Raw genomic sequence first — 18195 nt, forward strand, 5'->3', positions numbered from 1 at the left:
ATTGAGCCCATGCCTGCTAATTGATTGAGTCCCATTTCGCTCGAGTTTGATGAATTCACGCTCCACAGCGATTTGATTTTGCCAAAGACCAAAGACGACAAATGACCCGCATAGACCGATGTGCCGGCCAAGCTTAGACGATTCAAGCGATTCTCACTGTTGGCTCCATGTTCCGCTGAGGTTTTCAAATTATTATTACTGACATTCTTACGACGACGACGAGTGACCGCCGAATCCGAGCATGTTGAAGTGTTTAAGGCATTTGTCTCCTTTCCCTGATGATCACGATGATGCTCGTGTTGATGATGATGCTCATGCTGATGATGTTCGTGGTGGTTATCTGGACAATGATGATGATTGGTATTGAGGAATATGATGATGAGGTTCGGTGAATAATGAATTTTCATATGTTGTTCTATGTCGTGGTTTCTCCGACCCCCCGATAATCCGACCCAAGTTTATTTACCGCCACCACAATGAATGAATGAATAAGCGAAACTTACCTCCCGATAGTATCGATGCTGTGTCAATGGGACAACCTCCATTGGAGGCTGTGCGTCGATGTCCGGTCAGGGCACTGCGCAGATTTTTGTGATTAAAGAAACGCCTACGCGTTGGTGGTGTGGCAAAGGCTGGCGGTGCCAAGTCGTTATATGGCAAGTTGTTGTTGTTGTTGTTGCTGCTGCTGCTAATGTTGTTATTGCTGCTGCTATGAATGATAATTTGCTGCTTGCCTCCTGCCACAAGATGACCATGTTGCTGCTGCTGCTGCAGCTGCTGGGAATAAAGATGATGATGATGATGATGCGGATGATGATGCGGATGTTGTTGGTGTACATCGACAGTGACGGTTTGTATATGACCGTTGCCATTATTAGACAATGTTGTCGATGTTGCTGCTGCTGCTGCGGATATTGCTGTTGTTGCTGTTGTTGTTGCGCCCGTTGCAGCTGTGGCCCGTGGCAATTTGCCTATGCTCGCATAGCGATGGTACTCCGGTGACTGCGACTCCTGGCGATGTTGCTGCAAGTGAATGAATGAGTCGAAAAATGAGTCGCAAAATTTTCTTTTGCTTTTTTGTTTTATCAATGATGAAAGTTCAACAAATTACAACCAAACGCGAAGAATGCGAAATAGGTTTGGGTAAAACCAAAACCAAAATATATAAAAAAAAAAAAACGAAAAGCCAAGGCAGGCGTAGCTCATTGATTGCTCATGTAGGATGGATGGTTGGATGGGTGTGTCTGTGTGTGTGTGTGTGCTCTGCCCCAAGCTGTGGGACAAATTTAAAGGCGGGAATGAAAGCATAACTAAGTGACCAAGAAGAATGGAGAAATGTTTGGCTTACACAATCATAAGTGTGCATACATATACACTTCCTTGAATCTTAAGGACAATTCAACTTAAGTATGTCAAATGTATTCTAAAGTTTATCTCTCATCCTCTCTTGTTATGTGGCTAGGCATCATTTAAGTTCCCTTTAAGCTTATAAAACTATTTCATTTGCCTTGACTAAAGAGTAAGGCTTTAAATTCAAAACCTAAACCTAATTATTCACTATGCCGAAGTCTAAGTTGGTATTTAAAGATGTTCTTTTCATCTAATTGGTTACCACAAAATCACCTCTTGCCAGTTTGGCTTAGCTTCTCAGACCATCTTCATCTCAGGAGTGCAATCTACTGACTTGTGCTAGACTTGAAACCAATAATCTTTCATCTTCTTAGTCTCATATTGAACGCCTCTGTTCAATTTTCAGACTTTGCGTTGGCTGTCTGCGTTTGTTGTCCTCGTCCTGGTCCGCGTCGTCATCCTCTTCTCCATCCGACGCGTCGTCGCGAAATCAATTTCATGTCTTAGTCATCACACAGTTCTAGTCAGTCCTCTGTCTGTCTACATACATACATACATATTCTAGAAGGGGGGATTCTCGCCTTTAATGAACTGCAAATCATTTGGTATCTGGTGTCTGCGTTGGCTGCTTGTTTGCTTGCCCCCAGTCTGGACCTCAGTGGACCCAAAACCGAGAGAAAAAAAAAACCTGTTCCCGTGTTTTGTGTGGGATAATAAGACGAAATTGGTTGGTTGCTTTGGTCGCCCAGACACAGACACAGGCTTTAATTGAGAGACAGAGTAACCAACTAACCAACCAACAGGCAGACAGACATCAAGAAGAAGAATTGTGGAGGCAGGTGGCTTAGGAAGGAGGCTCCACCAAAGGAGGATTCTACCAAAAATTTCTTTAGATTTTCCATAAGATAAAAGTTGCATAAAATATTGAATTATTTTGGATTGGAATAACATTTCATATAAGAAAGTTGCTGAAAGTTGTTTGTAGAAGTAAAGAAAAGGGCATCCTTACATGCCCGTCCACATACTTAAGTCCACTCGATCGATTGGTAAGATATTGTTGAATTTGTCATATGTCTATTGACAATATCAAATGACAGTTCTTTTAGCAAACTTACAGAAACAAAAAACCAAAGACTGCTTGTAGGCATCAAGAGATGCTTTTCTCGCCCACTTCCTGTTGAGAATGGCGGATGGTGGTTGTAGGATGTTGGCCATCAGAGTATGTACATATGTATGTAGGTATATGGCCAGTTAACCCACAGGCTGTCGCCTTCTCTTTGGGTGTTATCTATCGATGGCTCTGTGTGTCTACCTGTCCACCTGTCCACCTCTCTCTGTCTCTGTCTCTGTCCCTGTCTATGTGAGTGATGAACTCTCTCGAGTTGAAAGCTTTTATCGCAAAAACATCTCCTTTGAGATATTTTCAGTATTCATTTTAATACGTTAAGTAAGGTGATCAAAAAAGTTAAAGCCATTTCGAATGGAACCCTCTATTGATCAGCTAGATTAACGTATCGATTCGACGCTTTGTGTGGTGTAATTAAGCTTCAGTTGGTTGTGCTATGTTTCTCTGCGATTCGTTTTGCCATTTGGCTAGTTGGTTGGAAAGAAAGAAAGGCTTTCTTTAAACTAGTTTTTGCATTGATCGTCTCAAGGTGGAGCAAGCTGGTTTGTTGTTGTTGTCGTTGTTGTTTGTGGACGGCATCCCGCGGTGGCGTTTTAATTGGCCACATCATTTTGATTAAGTTGTAGCCGGCACACGAGTTATGTTTGGGAAAATAATTAACAAATTATAGCCGGCCTCTGCTATCGAAGACATCCAAGCCACCACCACCACCAGCACCACCCAGTCTCATGTCATGGAAAACTTTTAATTGAAAAACTGCAATGATTTTCACTTTTCTACAGTAAAACAGTAAATACAAATTGCCCATAATGAAGCGAGTGAATGAACCTCAATTAGGCAACCCACTCACCGAAACTTGAGACCTTCCTTTTTCGATTTGGTATACATATATACCATTACTGACATCTTTCAATTATTAATTACTTCAAAATGACTGTTGTTGTAATTGCAATCAGAGTTCTTATATAGTAAATGGTTTTACACTTCATTAAGGCTCATTATGTTAGTTTAATACCAAAAAGTAGTTGAGTAGTTTGGGCAAAGTAATTGATTTTTTATGAATACTTTTAGTTTTGAATGGCAACATCATCCACAAAGAGAACTTTTTGAAAATGCTACTAACAATAAGAAAATTAATAATTGTTGAACTTTGGCAATTGAAAATAACAACAACAAGACCAGAGGAGAAAAAAAGCAAAAAACATAAAGAAATATATGTAAAATGCAGGTGTAACTGTAACCAAGTAGATTGTAATTGCAATATGATTAAAGCCTGGCATTAACTTACTTCCAGCCACCCATTGCCCCCCTTAACCATCTGAACTATAAAAAAACTTATAAACATGAAAGTCAAGTAGAGGCCACGACTTGCTAATACCCTGCAAGCATTTGATCTTAGTCAGTTGAGTTAGAACGGTAAGATGTATTGATATACTCTAATTTTCATATAGGGTATATATAAATTTCGGTTAATCAAAAACCATAAAATTTAAAGCTAACTGAAAAACTGTGCAGCAGCCGGCCATGCAATTACTGCAGCCATTTAATGACCCTCTACCTCCTCCCCCCCTCCTCACCCTTACCAACAATATCCTCCCGACTCCCGGAGGCGGACGCAAACACCGCCAACAAGATTAATGGTTCATTCAAGAATTTCGATTTTCGTATGCAATAACGAAATAACAAAAAAAAAAAAAAAACCCCCAAAAAACAAAAAAAAGAAAAACAGGTTCGAAATTATTATTTCTTTTTGGGGAGGGGGAGGCCAAATCTTATGTTTTTTGCTGCGGGGCAAGTAAAAAGAACAACTGCAACAACAACATGAACAGCGTCACACAGATTTTTTTGGCCGTGCCAGACATGGTGACACCACCAATTGGAGTCTGTGTGTCCAACTTAGCCAGCCAGGTGACTGGTTGGTTGGTTGGTTGGTTGGTTGGTTGGTGTCGTGGCTTGGCTGTTTGGTTCTCTCTCCAGTTGGCTTAGGGTGTGGGCAAACAGTTTGTGTTGTGAAAAATAATTGTTTAAATGTCATTAAAGAAAAAAAACGTACACAAAATCAAGCAAACGGCAAATAAACAAGTCAGTAAACTACCTAAATGCATAGTCAAGGTGGCCTAAAAATCATAGAAGATCACTGAATTTTGAATACCCTAGCAAATAGATGACAAATTCGTATTGAAACTAGAGATTCTTCTCTCTAGAGGAAAGGGTATAACATTTCGTTGACTATTCCACGATTTTTCGTGATGATAAAAAGTGAATTTTGCATTTGATTTGCATTCTCTATTGATATCTGTTGAAATATTTCAAGTATTACTAGCAAAACATTAAGTACTTCTACTTACATTTTTTTTTTTTTGGTGGTATATTTAGAAGTGGCAATGAGTTTTCTTAATGATTTTTAGACATTTGATTCGTTTGCTTAACTATATTCATGGAAATCAATTGAAAATTTAACTACCAATACAAATAACTTAGCATAACTTAAGGGGGAGCCCTTGTGATTTATGAAAGAACTTTTGAAAAACTTTAATAGATTAATTAACTTTTGTTTACTCAAACTTCTGGTTGATCTTTAATTGCATTAATAAAATAATTTTGTTACATTTCTCTCAACTCAATATACTGTAGCATACTCTAAGGAGCAAAAAGACTGAAATTCAAAATTCAAGTATTTCCCATAAAGCTTGAAGAAGATCAAGATAATGTTATCTTATTATTGATTGTCATTATAAATGCAATACAAAGAAATATCTGTGATGCATTGACTCTTACACAATTTCTTAAACTTTCACAAATCCATGGGGGAAACAAAAATCTTGGACTAATGAAACGATAAACAAAAGCCCCAACACCAACTTGATACTAAGCCCGATCACACACACACACACACACACACACAAGCAAAATTAATCAGTTGAGCAAATAAACAAATAAAGTTATACCCAATGTTTCGTGTATATTGGGTGTGAGTGAGAAAATATTGAAAAAAAATATTCAATTGAACACATTTACATTTTCTCATAATTAATTGCATACTCTAGGTACACACATACATACATACATATGTATGTATATGTATTGTATCTAGTGGTAAAAATGCTGTGTGAACATGTCGAAAAAGTGCAAGAAAATTAATGCATTTCATTTGGAACGATCGATGCGTGGCATCGATAAATAAAAGCTAAAGCTGCTCGACGACAACCGAATTGCGCAAAATGAAATGAAGTTAACCGAAAAAATATTATGACCATCGCCATCAAAGGCGGAGGAGGCTCTGACATCGACTTGGTCTGTGGGCCTACTCCTGAGAAATTGTTTCTCAACATGCAAATGCCGTGCGATTTATTTGAGGAAGCGGCAGAGATAAACGAGAGACGACATGCCAGCAACTAACTAAGACAGAGACCGAGAGATATACATGCCAAAGAGTGTAGTTAGTGGAGATAACCTCTGAAAGAGAGGTGAAAGGGGTGAGAAAATATCCAAGCCCAAAACACCACCAACAACAACTGAATAATAAAGTACAACGATCATGTGAATATATGCTAAATATGTTGGCAACAGTGAAATGAACCTGTTGTATTTGTATTTGTTGGTTAGTTAGTATCTTTGCCAGTTGTTTGGTTTATTTACGGCATTTTGGAAAGCGAACAATCCTTTTAGTATTTTGGTCAAAAAGAAGCGCTTCAGCAGAAGTCAAAACATTTGAAAGTTCATCTATTAAAAAAGAGAAAAATAACAGAAACAGAAATACGAGCATAAACCTGGGAAAGCACTTGAAGATCATAAAAATGAAGCTCATCAAATTACATGGGAACAATAGTCTTGTAGCCACACAAATACCCTGTATAACCCAAACAAAAGGGGTATATTGAGTTTGGCTTATAACAGAAATAGAACTAATCGAAAATAGGAATTGAAAAAGAATGAACAAAAAGTTAGAATAATACATTACGCATACGACATGTAATCCCAACTACAGACTTAGCTTATAAAATGCATTAAGCATACGACATGTGATCCTTTGATTATAGTTTTCTGCCAAAGTTTCAGCTCCTGCTAAGCTCTACTTGATAACTACTTGATATTTCAACTAACTATATTAACTTATTCCTAGGAATTGAAATATTAAATCTCTAAATGGTAACTCAAAGTCGTTTCTTGAAATTCAAGTACTAAATTTTCCCATTGGTTAATCAACGAAATTTTCGATTGTTGCCATAGAGTTTTGTTTAATTAAGTTAAAGTGCATTTTATAATGTGTGTGTGTGAGAGAGAGGGAGAGAGAGAGAGAGAGTGCAAATCAAGCTGTGCTGTGTATTGATGGCAAATGATTTCTGGGAAAGTGAAATGCATTTTGAAAATGTTAACGTAACGAGAACAAGTTGAGCATAAAATCCATTGCACTTGCAACCATAAAGCTTTCTAATGCCTCTTTTGCTCCAGAGTCGAAATGAAGTCCGAGTTGGAGTCGGAGACTTAGTACTTAGAAAGAAAGAGGGAGAAAGATCGAGCGTATGGGTCATTTATGACCCTCTTACTGTTGCAGTTGGTTATTGTTGTTGTTGTTAGTTATTTCATTTTCTTCTTCTCTCGACATGTGTGAAACGTGCTAGGCATGCCGAAATATCCGAAATGGATATGGACGAAGCATTTACGGTAAATAACTATCAAGTGTTGGCACTTACAACGACCTGATGACCGAAACCGAAGCACACACGTAGAGACGAAAACACAAACACTTCAACTGGAGATGGAACTGAAGCTGAAGCTTAGTTAAGTGTAACTAATCTCAAGAGATGACTATTGTCTCGGCACATAATTGACTTATGGGTCATGTTTAATGATCAAAGGAAAGCCCCTCGCCACAAAAACAAAAACATTTATAATAAATGCGGGGAAAGTCGAAAGAACATAAATAATTGCATTGCATTGGCAAAAAGTTTCAACCAAAGATACAAATTATTAACTCAAGGAAAACTCAAGAAAACTTTCTCTCTGTCTCCCTCTAAATACTTATATATTAGCTTATGCAATCGTCTACGATGAGCAAATAACAAATTGTTTAATTAGCAACAATTTGGTAAAATCAACACAACAAAAAATGCCGCCAACACCTTAGATGTAACACCTTTTGAGTTGGCTCTGGCTCTGGGTCTCAGTTTTGGGTTCAATAATGTTTATTTGTCTTGGCTTAGAAAGTGAAAGCCCTCTTTTTAAATGGTAGCTGAAGAGCCGTGTGCTCTCGATAAGGCCAAATTAGAGGGCCTCATGTTGATTGCATTGAAATATTTCAGCACTTCTTTTCATAAATTTCATGTTGGTGTTAATCATTTGAAAATGCGTTTATCGTCGTCACCTACACCTGATAAATACTTCAATCAATCGATCAATCTAATGAAGGAAACGATTTCCTTTGTAATTGGTAAGTTTGGAGTTAAATTTCACAATGATAAAGACTTGTCTGTAGAATTAACTTGAGGCCCTTTATGTGGCATGGAGCATACATACAAACATACATGGTTAATCATTCTTGCCACTTAACCCAAATTTACTTAAATCCAATTTCGGATTTGCTGACCATATCACACACCCACCTTAAAACGCTGCAAATTGAGTTTAACTTGCTGAAATCTGAATTCAACTTAGTTGTTGGGAGGGGGAGATGGTTGGGGAGGGGGCTGAGTACCTACATAAATACATATAAACAGAGAGAGAGAGAGAGAGAGGGATGCATACATATATAAAACAAATTACCAGTCTTATCTGTGTATTTTATTTTCTTGTCTTATTTTTTATTTTATTGGCCCAAATTTCAATTTGCCAACAAGTAAATTAAAGCCTGCCATGAAATGCAATTAAAGATAAAACAAAAACCAAAAAAAAATGAATATATATACATATATAAACCAAAGGAATGAAAATTTGTTTACAAAAAAAAAAAAAGCACAAAAACAGCAAAAGGTTAAAAATGATAAATTAAAAAGAAAGTTGAAATAAAAACAGGGCCTGACTGACTTACTGACTGTTGTTGCTCTTGTTGCTCTTGTTGTTGTTGTTGTTTCCCTGAAATATGAAATTATCTTGCCAGATACATATACATATGTACAACTACAACAACTTTGTAGTATTATATAAAAAGGTACAACACAACACAATAAATGCAAAAACAAAAAGAAACAGCAGAAAAGAAATGTTCAAATTAATCATTTAGCTGGCCAGAGGCAAGGCGAAATAAATTTCAAGACTGAAATTAATTTGACAGCCCTGGCAGATGAATGGCAAAAAAAAAAAAGGCCGTGCCCCTTGTATCTTTGACTTGAAGGTGGAACAGTGCAAAATGAAAAGCATAAAACATGTTGACACCTTTTCGATAGAAATGAATGATAACCAACATAAAGGATAGATCAGACAGCAGGAGGCAGTGGAGATCAAGCAAGAGACGGAGAAAGGAGAGATAACTTGGCAGGAGAGAGCAGGAGAGAAATCTATTAAGCCAAATAACTTAATTCTGCATCTCAGCGAACGACAACGAATATTAAGTATACGTATCAAAAGCTAATTAGATTTTAATGCCAATTTTGTAATATTTTTCCTTGACCAAAAGTGTTTCCATTAGTATACTTGGCGTATGCGTAATATGTATACTCAGAATCTATTCCATTATACATACATACTATAGTGACCTCTTTAAAAAGGTCTTTACAGGCAAAACTATATCAATCTAAGTGTTATCTCAGATGCATTTTGTTAACTAAAAAAAACAAACGTCTTTAGATTTCGTATTCGATTTTCAAAACAGAGTCGAATTGACACTGACTTTGTGAGTTTTCCTCCTCACATTGTTGAGAGGGCAAAACCATGAAAATCTTTTATAAATACTTAATGCCATTACACATTCGTCACAATTAAATTGCCATGGCGGTCACGCCCACTTCTACATAGTATATGCAGTTCTATTAAATGCCAAATGAACATTTCATTTTGTGGGGTTTTTTTTTTTTCTTCGTGGCTATTTAGACAACAATTTCCAACAATTTACGTTTATTAGTCAACCACAACTAACTCGACGTTTAACTAATTTGCATATTACATGCGATATAGAGAGAAAATGGCAAGCAAAATTCTTTTCGATCAACAACAACAACTAACTAGCTAGCTAATTAGTGTATGGTTTGCTGTCGGTCTCTCTCTCTCTCGTTTATAAATTGATAAATGGGTAGTTTTGCATTGTGTTAATTAGAGGGCGCTTAAATAAACGAATTGTCCAAGTATGTGTGTGTGTGTTTGTGTGTGTGCAACAGCAGGTGGCGCGACAAAAACAGTGCGACAAGTTGCATGTTACTCGGCGACTAACAAAACAATGATGGATTAGTGTGGTAAATGATATGGACAATTTAATGCAATTTCATTATCAGCCATTTAAGCTTAATTGCAGTTATTGTTTAATCATATTAGACTAACAAGTAATTGTTCTAATGTGAGCGAAATTTAAATTCATTTTAATTGGACATGTCGTAAGCGCAAAAAGTTTCTAAACAGTTAATCAAAATTATTACGTAAAATGGTTTATTTTGATTTGAGAAATTTTTCCAATAGGTCTTGTAATATTCCAATTGGACGTCTTAAACAATCGATAGAAAACATTTGCATAATTATCGATCAATCGTAATGTTATCGATAATAGTTGCAGAAGCTCCTTTGACTTTTGATCTCTCCGTCTTTGTCTCGCACTGTCACACACACACTCTTCTTCTTCTTTTTTTTCCACGGTTCTAAGTCGTTGTTATTGGTGAAGCGCGACGATTAGATTTTATTTTATTTAATTGCAATCAATTTATTTTGATTTAGCTTAGAATTAACTAAGCTAATTAGTGTCGGTAGAAAGTCATATTAATGAATTAATTGTGTTAATGGCCAGCGAAATCTGTTAAGTGGTCGGCAAATTGTTAATAATTTGTGTAGGTGTCGGTCCATGTGTTAGTGTGAGTGAAGTGATATGCAAAAAATGTATCAAAATTTGCAAATGTGTGTGCGTGTGTGTGTTTTTTCTTCTTTTTGTACCGAAAATATGTTGCAATGGCAAAAAGAAGTTTCGAAACATATTTAATTATTCTTTTCTTTATTTGTGGTCAAACTTTTTTTTTGTGTTTTTGTTTGGTGATTGTGTTTGTAGTTGTCAATGCGTCAGTGTTAAGCAGGCGAAAAAGAGATAAAAGATGGGCACTTGCGAAAGGTGAGTTGGTTTTTTTCAGCAACGTAATATTTATTGTCCCGCCCCCACACTCAGTACCCCTTAGATCCCTAGTTCTTTTATGGTGAGTTTGGATAATTGCAAGAGGTGAGTTTTTGCCCTACCGCCCTCGCACCACACATTGATCCTGAATCAATTTTCATTTTGATGAATTTGTATTTGTATTTTGGGCGCCACAAGGTGAGTTTAGGGCATCTCTCGATGTACAAATGTGCGTGTGTGTGTGTGTTTGTCAAATAATTGAAACATGGATAAGCAATGAATAATTGCCCAGCAGGTTGCAACATTTTGAAAGAGACAACAGAGAGACAACTGCAATGCAGGTGTCACCCATTGAGCCAGTCAGTCAGTCATTCAGTTAGTCAGAGTCACCTACATAAATCTCTTTTGAAATCGGGTGACAACTAATGATACCTATGTACAGACATATGTACACACACACACATACATACATACATATATACGCATGTGTCTGCCTGGTAATCGAAGACCAATTACAATGTTTGACATTCCACAAAGTAAAAGATACCCACAAGGTGATCCATTTGATTGATTGCATTTATTTCTTGTTCGTTGCAAGTTGAATTTAACTAATCATTAATACGTGATGCTATCGAAAATGTGGTATAATTAACGCCATATTTGCAGTCAGCCAGGCGCAGGCATTCAAGCTAGTCAAAACGACGACAATTAGACGTGAATAAGAAGAAACACACACACAGACACACACACACATACAAAAAACTCAAATGAAACCAAAATGAACAAAATAAATTGCATGCGAGATAAAAATCGCGGTTTGCTTATGGTTCCGACCATTCAAAGTCGACTTTATTTGGCATTTTCATGTAGTTAAGATACATATAAACATATAATGTAGTTCCTACATACATACATATGTATGTATGTATGTGTGTGCATGTGCAAAACTATTTTGAATCTCGCATAAGACACATTTTCAGTGAGTTGATTTGTCGCCTGTGCATGTCAATCACATAGAAACTTTCGATATCCATGTCGAGGGTTGGCTTAAAAGTTTCCTTAAACTAATCTTTTTACATATGTATGTATGTATATATCTTCTGTGGTTAATCTAGACAAATATTTTTTTATTTTTGGATGTTCAGGAAGTCAAACGTCGTTCTTAATTGAAATAATTGTTGTTTTTTTTAAGCAACTTCCAGAAATATGATTGCATTTCGAAAGATGAAAAATATACTGATACTTTTATCTATTTATTACTGAAAATTTTACTGATTGGGAAAATTTCTTCTTTAAAACTTACTGGTTTACTATAAGTATCTACATGTATTTTGCTTTGCGGGAATATTTGTTAGTCCCACTTGCAACCTTAAAGACAGCCTTCGCAAACTTGACGTTGGTTTTTTTCTATGCTTAGCTAATAACACGATTTCCAAACGATAATTAGACAGAGATCGAAAGAGAGAGAACTGCCCAGCTGCCACTTAATCTAATGACAGTTATCCATTCCACACGCCCCATTGAAAATGAGCAACCAACTTGGTTTCGGACTCTCTGACGTTGACTCTGACTCTGTCTTTGTACTCCTGTTAACTCTATGATCAACTTTTAGTTAGCAATTGCTTAAACAACTTCTGGTTTGCTTTACTTACCAATAGATAGATATAGATAGACAGATAGATATATGTATATAGTTGGATGGCTAGTTAGTTAGTTATGTAAAGTGCTTGGGCTTGTTTGCTCTGACACACTTCCGACACTTTCATCTAAAAAAGGAAATCACACAATGAGAACTCATTCATTGGACCACTTTTTTCCACACGGCGCATCATCATCATCAACATCATGAAATCAAATTGAATCACATTGAATTGTATCTATCGGTTTTGGTGGTATCTAGGCAAGTCATATTAATCAAAGAAAACTTTCTTTCAACTGGTTCGATGGATGGCACTTGTTTCTTCTTCTTCTTTTTTTCGCGTCGGGGTCACCTTAACTTTACGTTGAAGTTTTTTTGTTTGTTCAACTTGACTTTTTTTTTTTTTTTTTGCCACTTTCTCAGCAAATTTGAAATCAATTTACACGTCGGATTTAAAACTACAAAATAAAAAAATTTACATCTCTTGACTTGATCTGCCATTGTTTGTCTAAGACTCTCTGGAAAACTGGATGTAAAGAGAGGTGTGTATGTATGTGTGTGTGTGTGTATGTGTGACCATGTCATGTGTCCATGTCCAACAGACTTGGCACGTTTATGCCTCGTATTAAAGTCTTAAGTGAAATCCCATGTCACGTGTCAAGCGGCAGGCACACGGCATTTGAAACAGAAATCAATTTGAACAACACCATAAAAAAAAAACAACAAAAACAAAAATCAAATAAAATAAATATGTTTGTAAAAAATTAAGAAACTGAAGAATGCAAAATATTACATACAAAATATTATAGTAAAACAATTTCAGAGCTTAGAAAGCAAAAGAAAAAAAGAGGAGAGGAGACACCCAAGACATGGCTAGAGGCCACTCGGGCTTGACTGACCCAATTTCCCCCACTATTCACACACACACACACACACAGAGACACACAACATTAACTTCATCTTCATCTCTAGTGCAAAAAAAAAAAAAAAAAAAAAAAAAGAGAAGAAAAACAAACTGTCAGTTTATCCATTTGACAGTTGCTTTGAGATACACAAGCTAAGATATGAGATACCAACCAAGCAGCCAGTCAGCCAGCCAGCTACTGTCTCTCTCTCACTCATTCATCCTGGCCAGAGCAGAGCAGCGTCCACCAGCTATAGATATATATATATAGTAGTATCTGGCACTGACGATCTAATGCCGACAATTGAAACTTTTGCGCCGTTTTGGCGTATTTAAAGTGACATTTGCTGAAAGACAACGACAAAGACAACGACGATGACGACGACGGCGGTGATGCTTCCTTCCCCTTCCCCCTCTCCATTCAACCGCTCACTCCTAGCTAGGGCCTTTTATTGAATAGATCTTGATATTGCAGGCCAAACACGTTAAAGTTAAATCAAATTAAATTAATTAAAGCGAAAAAGTGAGGACTATAATTGTTTTGTACAAATACATCACATCAATCTTAAAAACTTTGTACACTGAGCCAAATCAGTTAAACTTGATCAGCGCTCTCCCACTCATACTCATAGGTTAATTGATCATTTTAGTGAATTGGAAGAAACTACCTACAATTTGGATCGATTATACGGTTACTCTATGCAAATCATAAGGCTAAGAAAGGGTTAATTGGCCTTTACAACTTAATTCGTGCCGTTTTTTCTTTCAAAATTTAATCGTGTTTCTTCATTATTCAAAGTATTGCCCACACAAAGTTATGAATAGTTCTAAAGGCGTTCTGCATCTATCGTAATAAATGGCAGTCAGAGTGAATTAGGTCTAGACTAAAAAGGACACCCTTCTTTTCCCTTTCCCCTCTCCACAAATTTAACACTTATTACAACAAAAGCCCAACATATAAAATGCGTACGCGTGTGTGTGTGTGTAATTAACTAACTATCAAATGGATCGATTGATAGAATTTACCACCCAAAAGCTGTTAGTTTTATGATACGAAAACAAATTGTTTCACACTCTCTTGCTGATTGAGAGACAACAACTTTTATGATGAGCCAGAAGAAGAGGTTTTTTTTTCAAGTCTTTAACTCCATTAGAATATTCACAATGGACCCATAAACGGTCCAACGCCTACAGCGTCTGACGACAAAAGATGCCTAGAAAAGGTGTCTAGGGCAAATCGTGTGTCATATGTATATGGCATCCATATATGTATGTATGTTATGGGCATAACAAAAAAAGTGAAAAATCAAAGATAAAAGAGGCGCTAAGCCCAAGTCCAAAAAAAAAAGAGATGAGAGCGGAAATGAGAGTCGTTTTGACAGTTACAAAAGAGTTTTACCTTTTGGGATTTTTCTTCTTCGTTTGTTGTTGATTGTCTTTTGTCTGGCACACACATATTTTCTATGCCTATAATCAAGTGGCCATTAAAGTAAACACACACACACACAATCCGAAAGAGGTAAAAGGGGGGAGGGGCGGAAAGAGGGTTTATTTTTGTGTGGTGTGGTGTAGAGTGGAGAAGGAAGATTTATCTTCGATTGATCTGCTCCTCACTCCTCACTATTGAAGTTGAAGTTTAAGTCACTCACCTGCATATAGCGCGCCAATGCCGCATTCCTCTGTGCATGAGATCGAAGTTGCGGCTGCGGTGAACCCAATGGACTCACTATGGTTGATGTCGAACCACCGATTCCCGTATCATAGCCCTGAGCATTGGCGCCATCAACATCTCGGGGAAAGAAAACAACTGAAACAAAAAACGTAGAGAGAGAGATAAATTTAAAAATTTGGTGCAAATTGTGTGTATTTTTTCCTTACTTATAATTATTCAACAACTTGAACTGAATCACACTCAATTAGGTATGCTAATTGAGTAGAAGAAGAAGATGAAGAAAAGAAAACATTATCATAAATAAATCGCGCCTCGTACTTTGGTACAAATAGTCAAATGAACCAACGAACCGACAGCAGCTCATAAATTCTCAGAAAAAAAAAAAAACAAAGTGACAAACTGATCAATTTCAACGGTAAGTTTAGCTATAACTTTCAATTTTCATGGGCAATGTGTAATGTATATATTATAAATAAATACCTATATATAAATACATGCATATACCCATATGTATGTATATATAGACGTTCTCGTTTTGTGTGATCTTCCCCGACGACAACAACAACAATAACGACGAAACGACGACTACGACTTTTGCATGCTAAGCAATTTGGTTGTACACACAATTGGCATATAAATTTTTGAACAGCCACCAAATTGCAAGCAAAGACCCACTAAAAAAAGAAGGTAAGTCGCAGTAGTAACTCGATATGGTATTTAGCAGGTGGAGGTGGATCTAACCAGGTGTTGTACGGAGTGAGCTCTACCTTCATTTTTTTGTTTCGTTATCGTGTGCTAGATCTTAAAACATTTTACAAACATTTCTAGTACATGAAACACCTAACTCTCTGGAAATTAATTTCATTCATTATTATTCTTTAGGAGTTAATGGTTAACGGTTCTTTTTTGTTTTCTGATCAAAGATTGTAATCAATCTACACTTGCTTGGCATTTGTTCAAGGACAGAGAACGAAAAGGAAAATGAATGCGCCGCGAAAAGTTTGAAAAGTTAGTGGGAACAAAGACGAACAAGTAAAAGTCGAAGAAGATTTTAATCAATTTCGACAATAGAAAAGGATATTGAGGACATTTGGGAATGTTATTGGGGAAATTTAAAAACGATTTCTCTGGAATTTTTATCTATAACAAAACCGCCAACAAATTTGGTAACTTTGATATTTAAAACAAATGTAAATAACAATTTCGAACATTTGGCATTTTTTTTGTTGGTATTTATTTTTTGCACATTCAGTGCAATTTTTGAAGCAAAGTTGTAACAGAATATTTGTATGCCATATATGGGAAGCTATCCACATAGATATAAGATATGTTAAACAAGAATACCAGCACTTGGTATTCACATGTGTGTGTGTGTGTGTGAGATACTCACCTTTCAGCGAGCTGTTCATGCACATGGGACACTGATCGTTGCGGAACATACAGGAATAGCAACGCTCGTGGCCGCAGGTGTCGATCAGTTTCCGTCGTTTGCCCTTATCGAAGGAAATGCGGCATGAGGGGCAAACTGAGCCGCTGCTGCTGCTGCCTGTGCTGCTGTTGCTGCTGTTGTTGTTGCTACTGCTGCTGCTGCCAATGCCGCTGCTGCCGGCATCATGTTCCAAAAGACGACGAATCGACTGAAGATCTGGAAAAAATAATGGAATATTAAGTATGATTTAAATGTTAAAAGTATGAAAAGGCATTTAGGGTTAAAGTTTTAAACTTGAACTTTCATTGATCATAACAAATAAACATATAAAGGAGTTAATGAATGTCTAATATCGATTCTTTGTACTATCCTTTACGTAGTTAACATGTCGTTTTTAAATTTAAGAGACCGCAAAAAGAATCTAAAATCAATTTGTATAACGAATTTCATAAGAAACAGAATAGAAGTGACAGAGTTATGCTTAAAAACTTGGACACCAATAACGAAGCGGCAGCTGGCATCTGAAACTGCAGGGTATACCAAAGTCAGTGCAACGAGCTTGGCTGTTTTTCATAGGGTGGGTGCTTCAATCAACTACAACTAAAACTGAAAAGTATTTTAATGTGCCCACTTTGTTGCTCTTGGAAAGTGCTTGGACTCAATTGTGTCTCCTACCCACCCTACCCCCTCCACGCCTTTACGGATTCTGTTTTGCAAATCTCAATGCACTTGTTGTTGTTGCTACTTCGATTATTGCAAACGTTTGCATAAATTGTTTCTGTCAATTAAATCTCGTTTGTGTTTTTCTTTGTTTTTTTTGCCACTGTCAATTGTCAACAATGAGAAAAACTGAACTAAAGTATTCGTCTTGCAATGATTTATCAGGTTTTTGCTGCACCCCTTTGATCAATGCCCCCCTTCCATCAGTTTCACTCAGAAGCCAGCAACAATCCTCGCAATCAAGTCTCAATGCCAAGAGAGGCAATCATCGGAATTCCTTGGTTCTTGGTTCTTGGTTTTGTTGATTTAATTGATTTAATTTGTGCCGCGCTTCGGTTTATTATTTCTATTAGCACTTTGTCTTTCTGTGTCAATATTATGTAAAAATTTTGCTACCTCAGTTTTTTTTCTGTTTTTATTTTTAATCATTTCTGCAATAATCCAATGGAATCGGTCGGAGTTACATTCTTAGTTAAATATGAAACACGATTTGCCCATTGAAGTAAATCTTATCCGTATTAGAATTTTGAATTAGTTTCTATAATGAAAAGTTCTCAAACGCGCTTATGTTTAGGGTATTAGGAAGAAAGTGTGAGGCAAAGTCAGTCTACAAGCTCACACCTTAAAGTCCCTGAGTGACTTAAAATCCGTGAGGCGACTTTTATTCCGTTTAGCATAGATTAGTCTTAGGGTGAACCATTTAAATAAAGACAAGTTCTGATGGCTTAACTTTACTACTTAAATAATAAACTATATAAAAAGTTCAGTTTTAAATTGCCTCCAGGAGCCAACTATTAACCCAATTATATGGGCATTTTTATGGCTGCAGTTGCAATTGCTGCCACCGCATGTGTTGCATGCCTCTGACAGTTGTTTTGGCTGGTAATGGCAGATGCCATGCCACCGACAAGTTGGCAAAAAAAAAAAAAAAATGATATGTAAATTGTTTTTTGCCTAAACAAATGTCACTTGTTGTTGACTGGCTGGGTATGGATGTGTGACTAAGATGAGCTGGTCTTTGGTCTGTTGTCCAACAACTGTTCCAGCTAATTGCAAGTTGAGCCATGTGCCAGCAGGAAAGGGTTCTGTGCCCTGCTAAAAGGGGGAAAGTTC

At 36.8% G+C, this 18195-nt stretch overlaps 1 protein-coding gene across 3 annotated transcripts in view; it reads right to left on the reverse strand.

Annotated features, from left to right (window-relative positions):
- rols (rolling pebbles) overlaps nt 1-18195 on the reverse strand; it is a 49224-nt gene that overhangs the window by 4806 nt on the left and 26223 nt on the right. For 2 of the 3 annotated variants that reach the window (XM_068287190.1, XM_068287188.1), the window contains exons 2-4: nt 16324-16578; nt 14911-15068; nt 504-1023 (exon numbers count right to left, since the gene is read on the reverse strand). In XM_068287190.1, coding sequence (XP_068143291.1) covers nt 504-1023; nt 14911-15068; nt 16324-16578 — 933 coding nt within the window. Of the gene's footprint in view, nt 1-13; nt 341-503; nt 1024-14910; nt 15069-16323; nt 16579-18195 lie in introns of all 3 variants that reach the window. The other variant, XM_068287191.1, reaches the window with a different exon arrangement.

Source organism: Drosophila tropicalis, unplaced genomic scaffold (assembly GCF_018151085.1).
Source record: "Drosophila tropicalis isolate 14030-0801.00 unplaced genomic scaffold, ASM1815108v1 contig_463, whole genome shotgun sequence".
Classification (NCBI taxonomy): Eukaryota; Metazoa; Arthropoda; class Insecta; order Diptera; family Drosophilidae; genus Drosophila; species Drosophila tropicalis.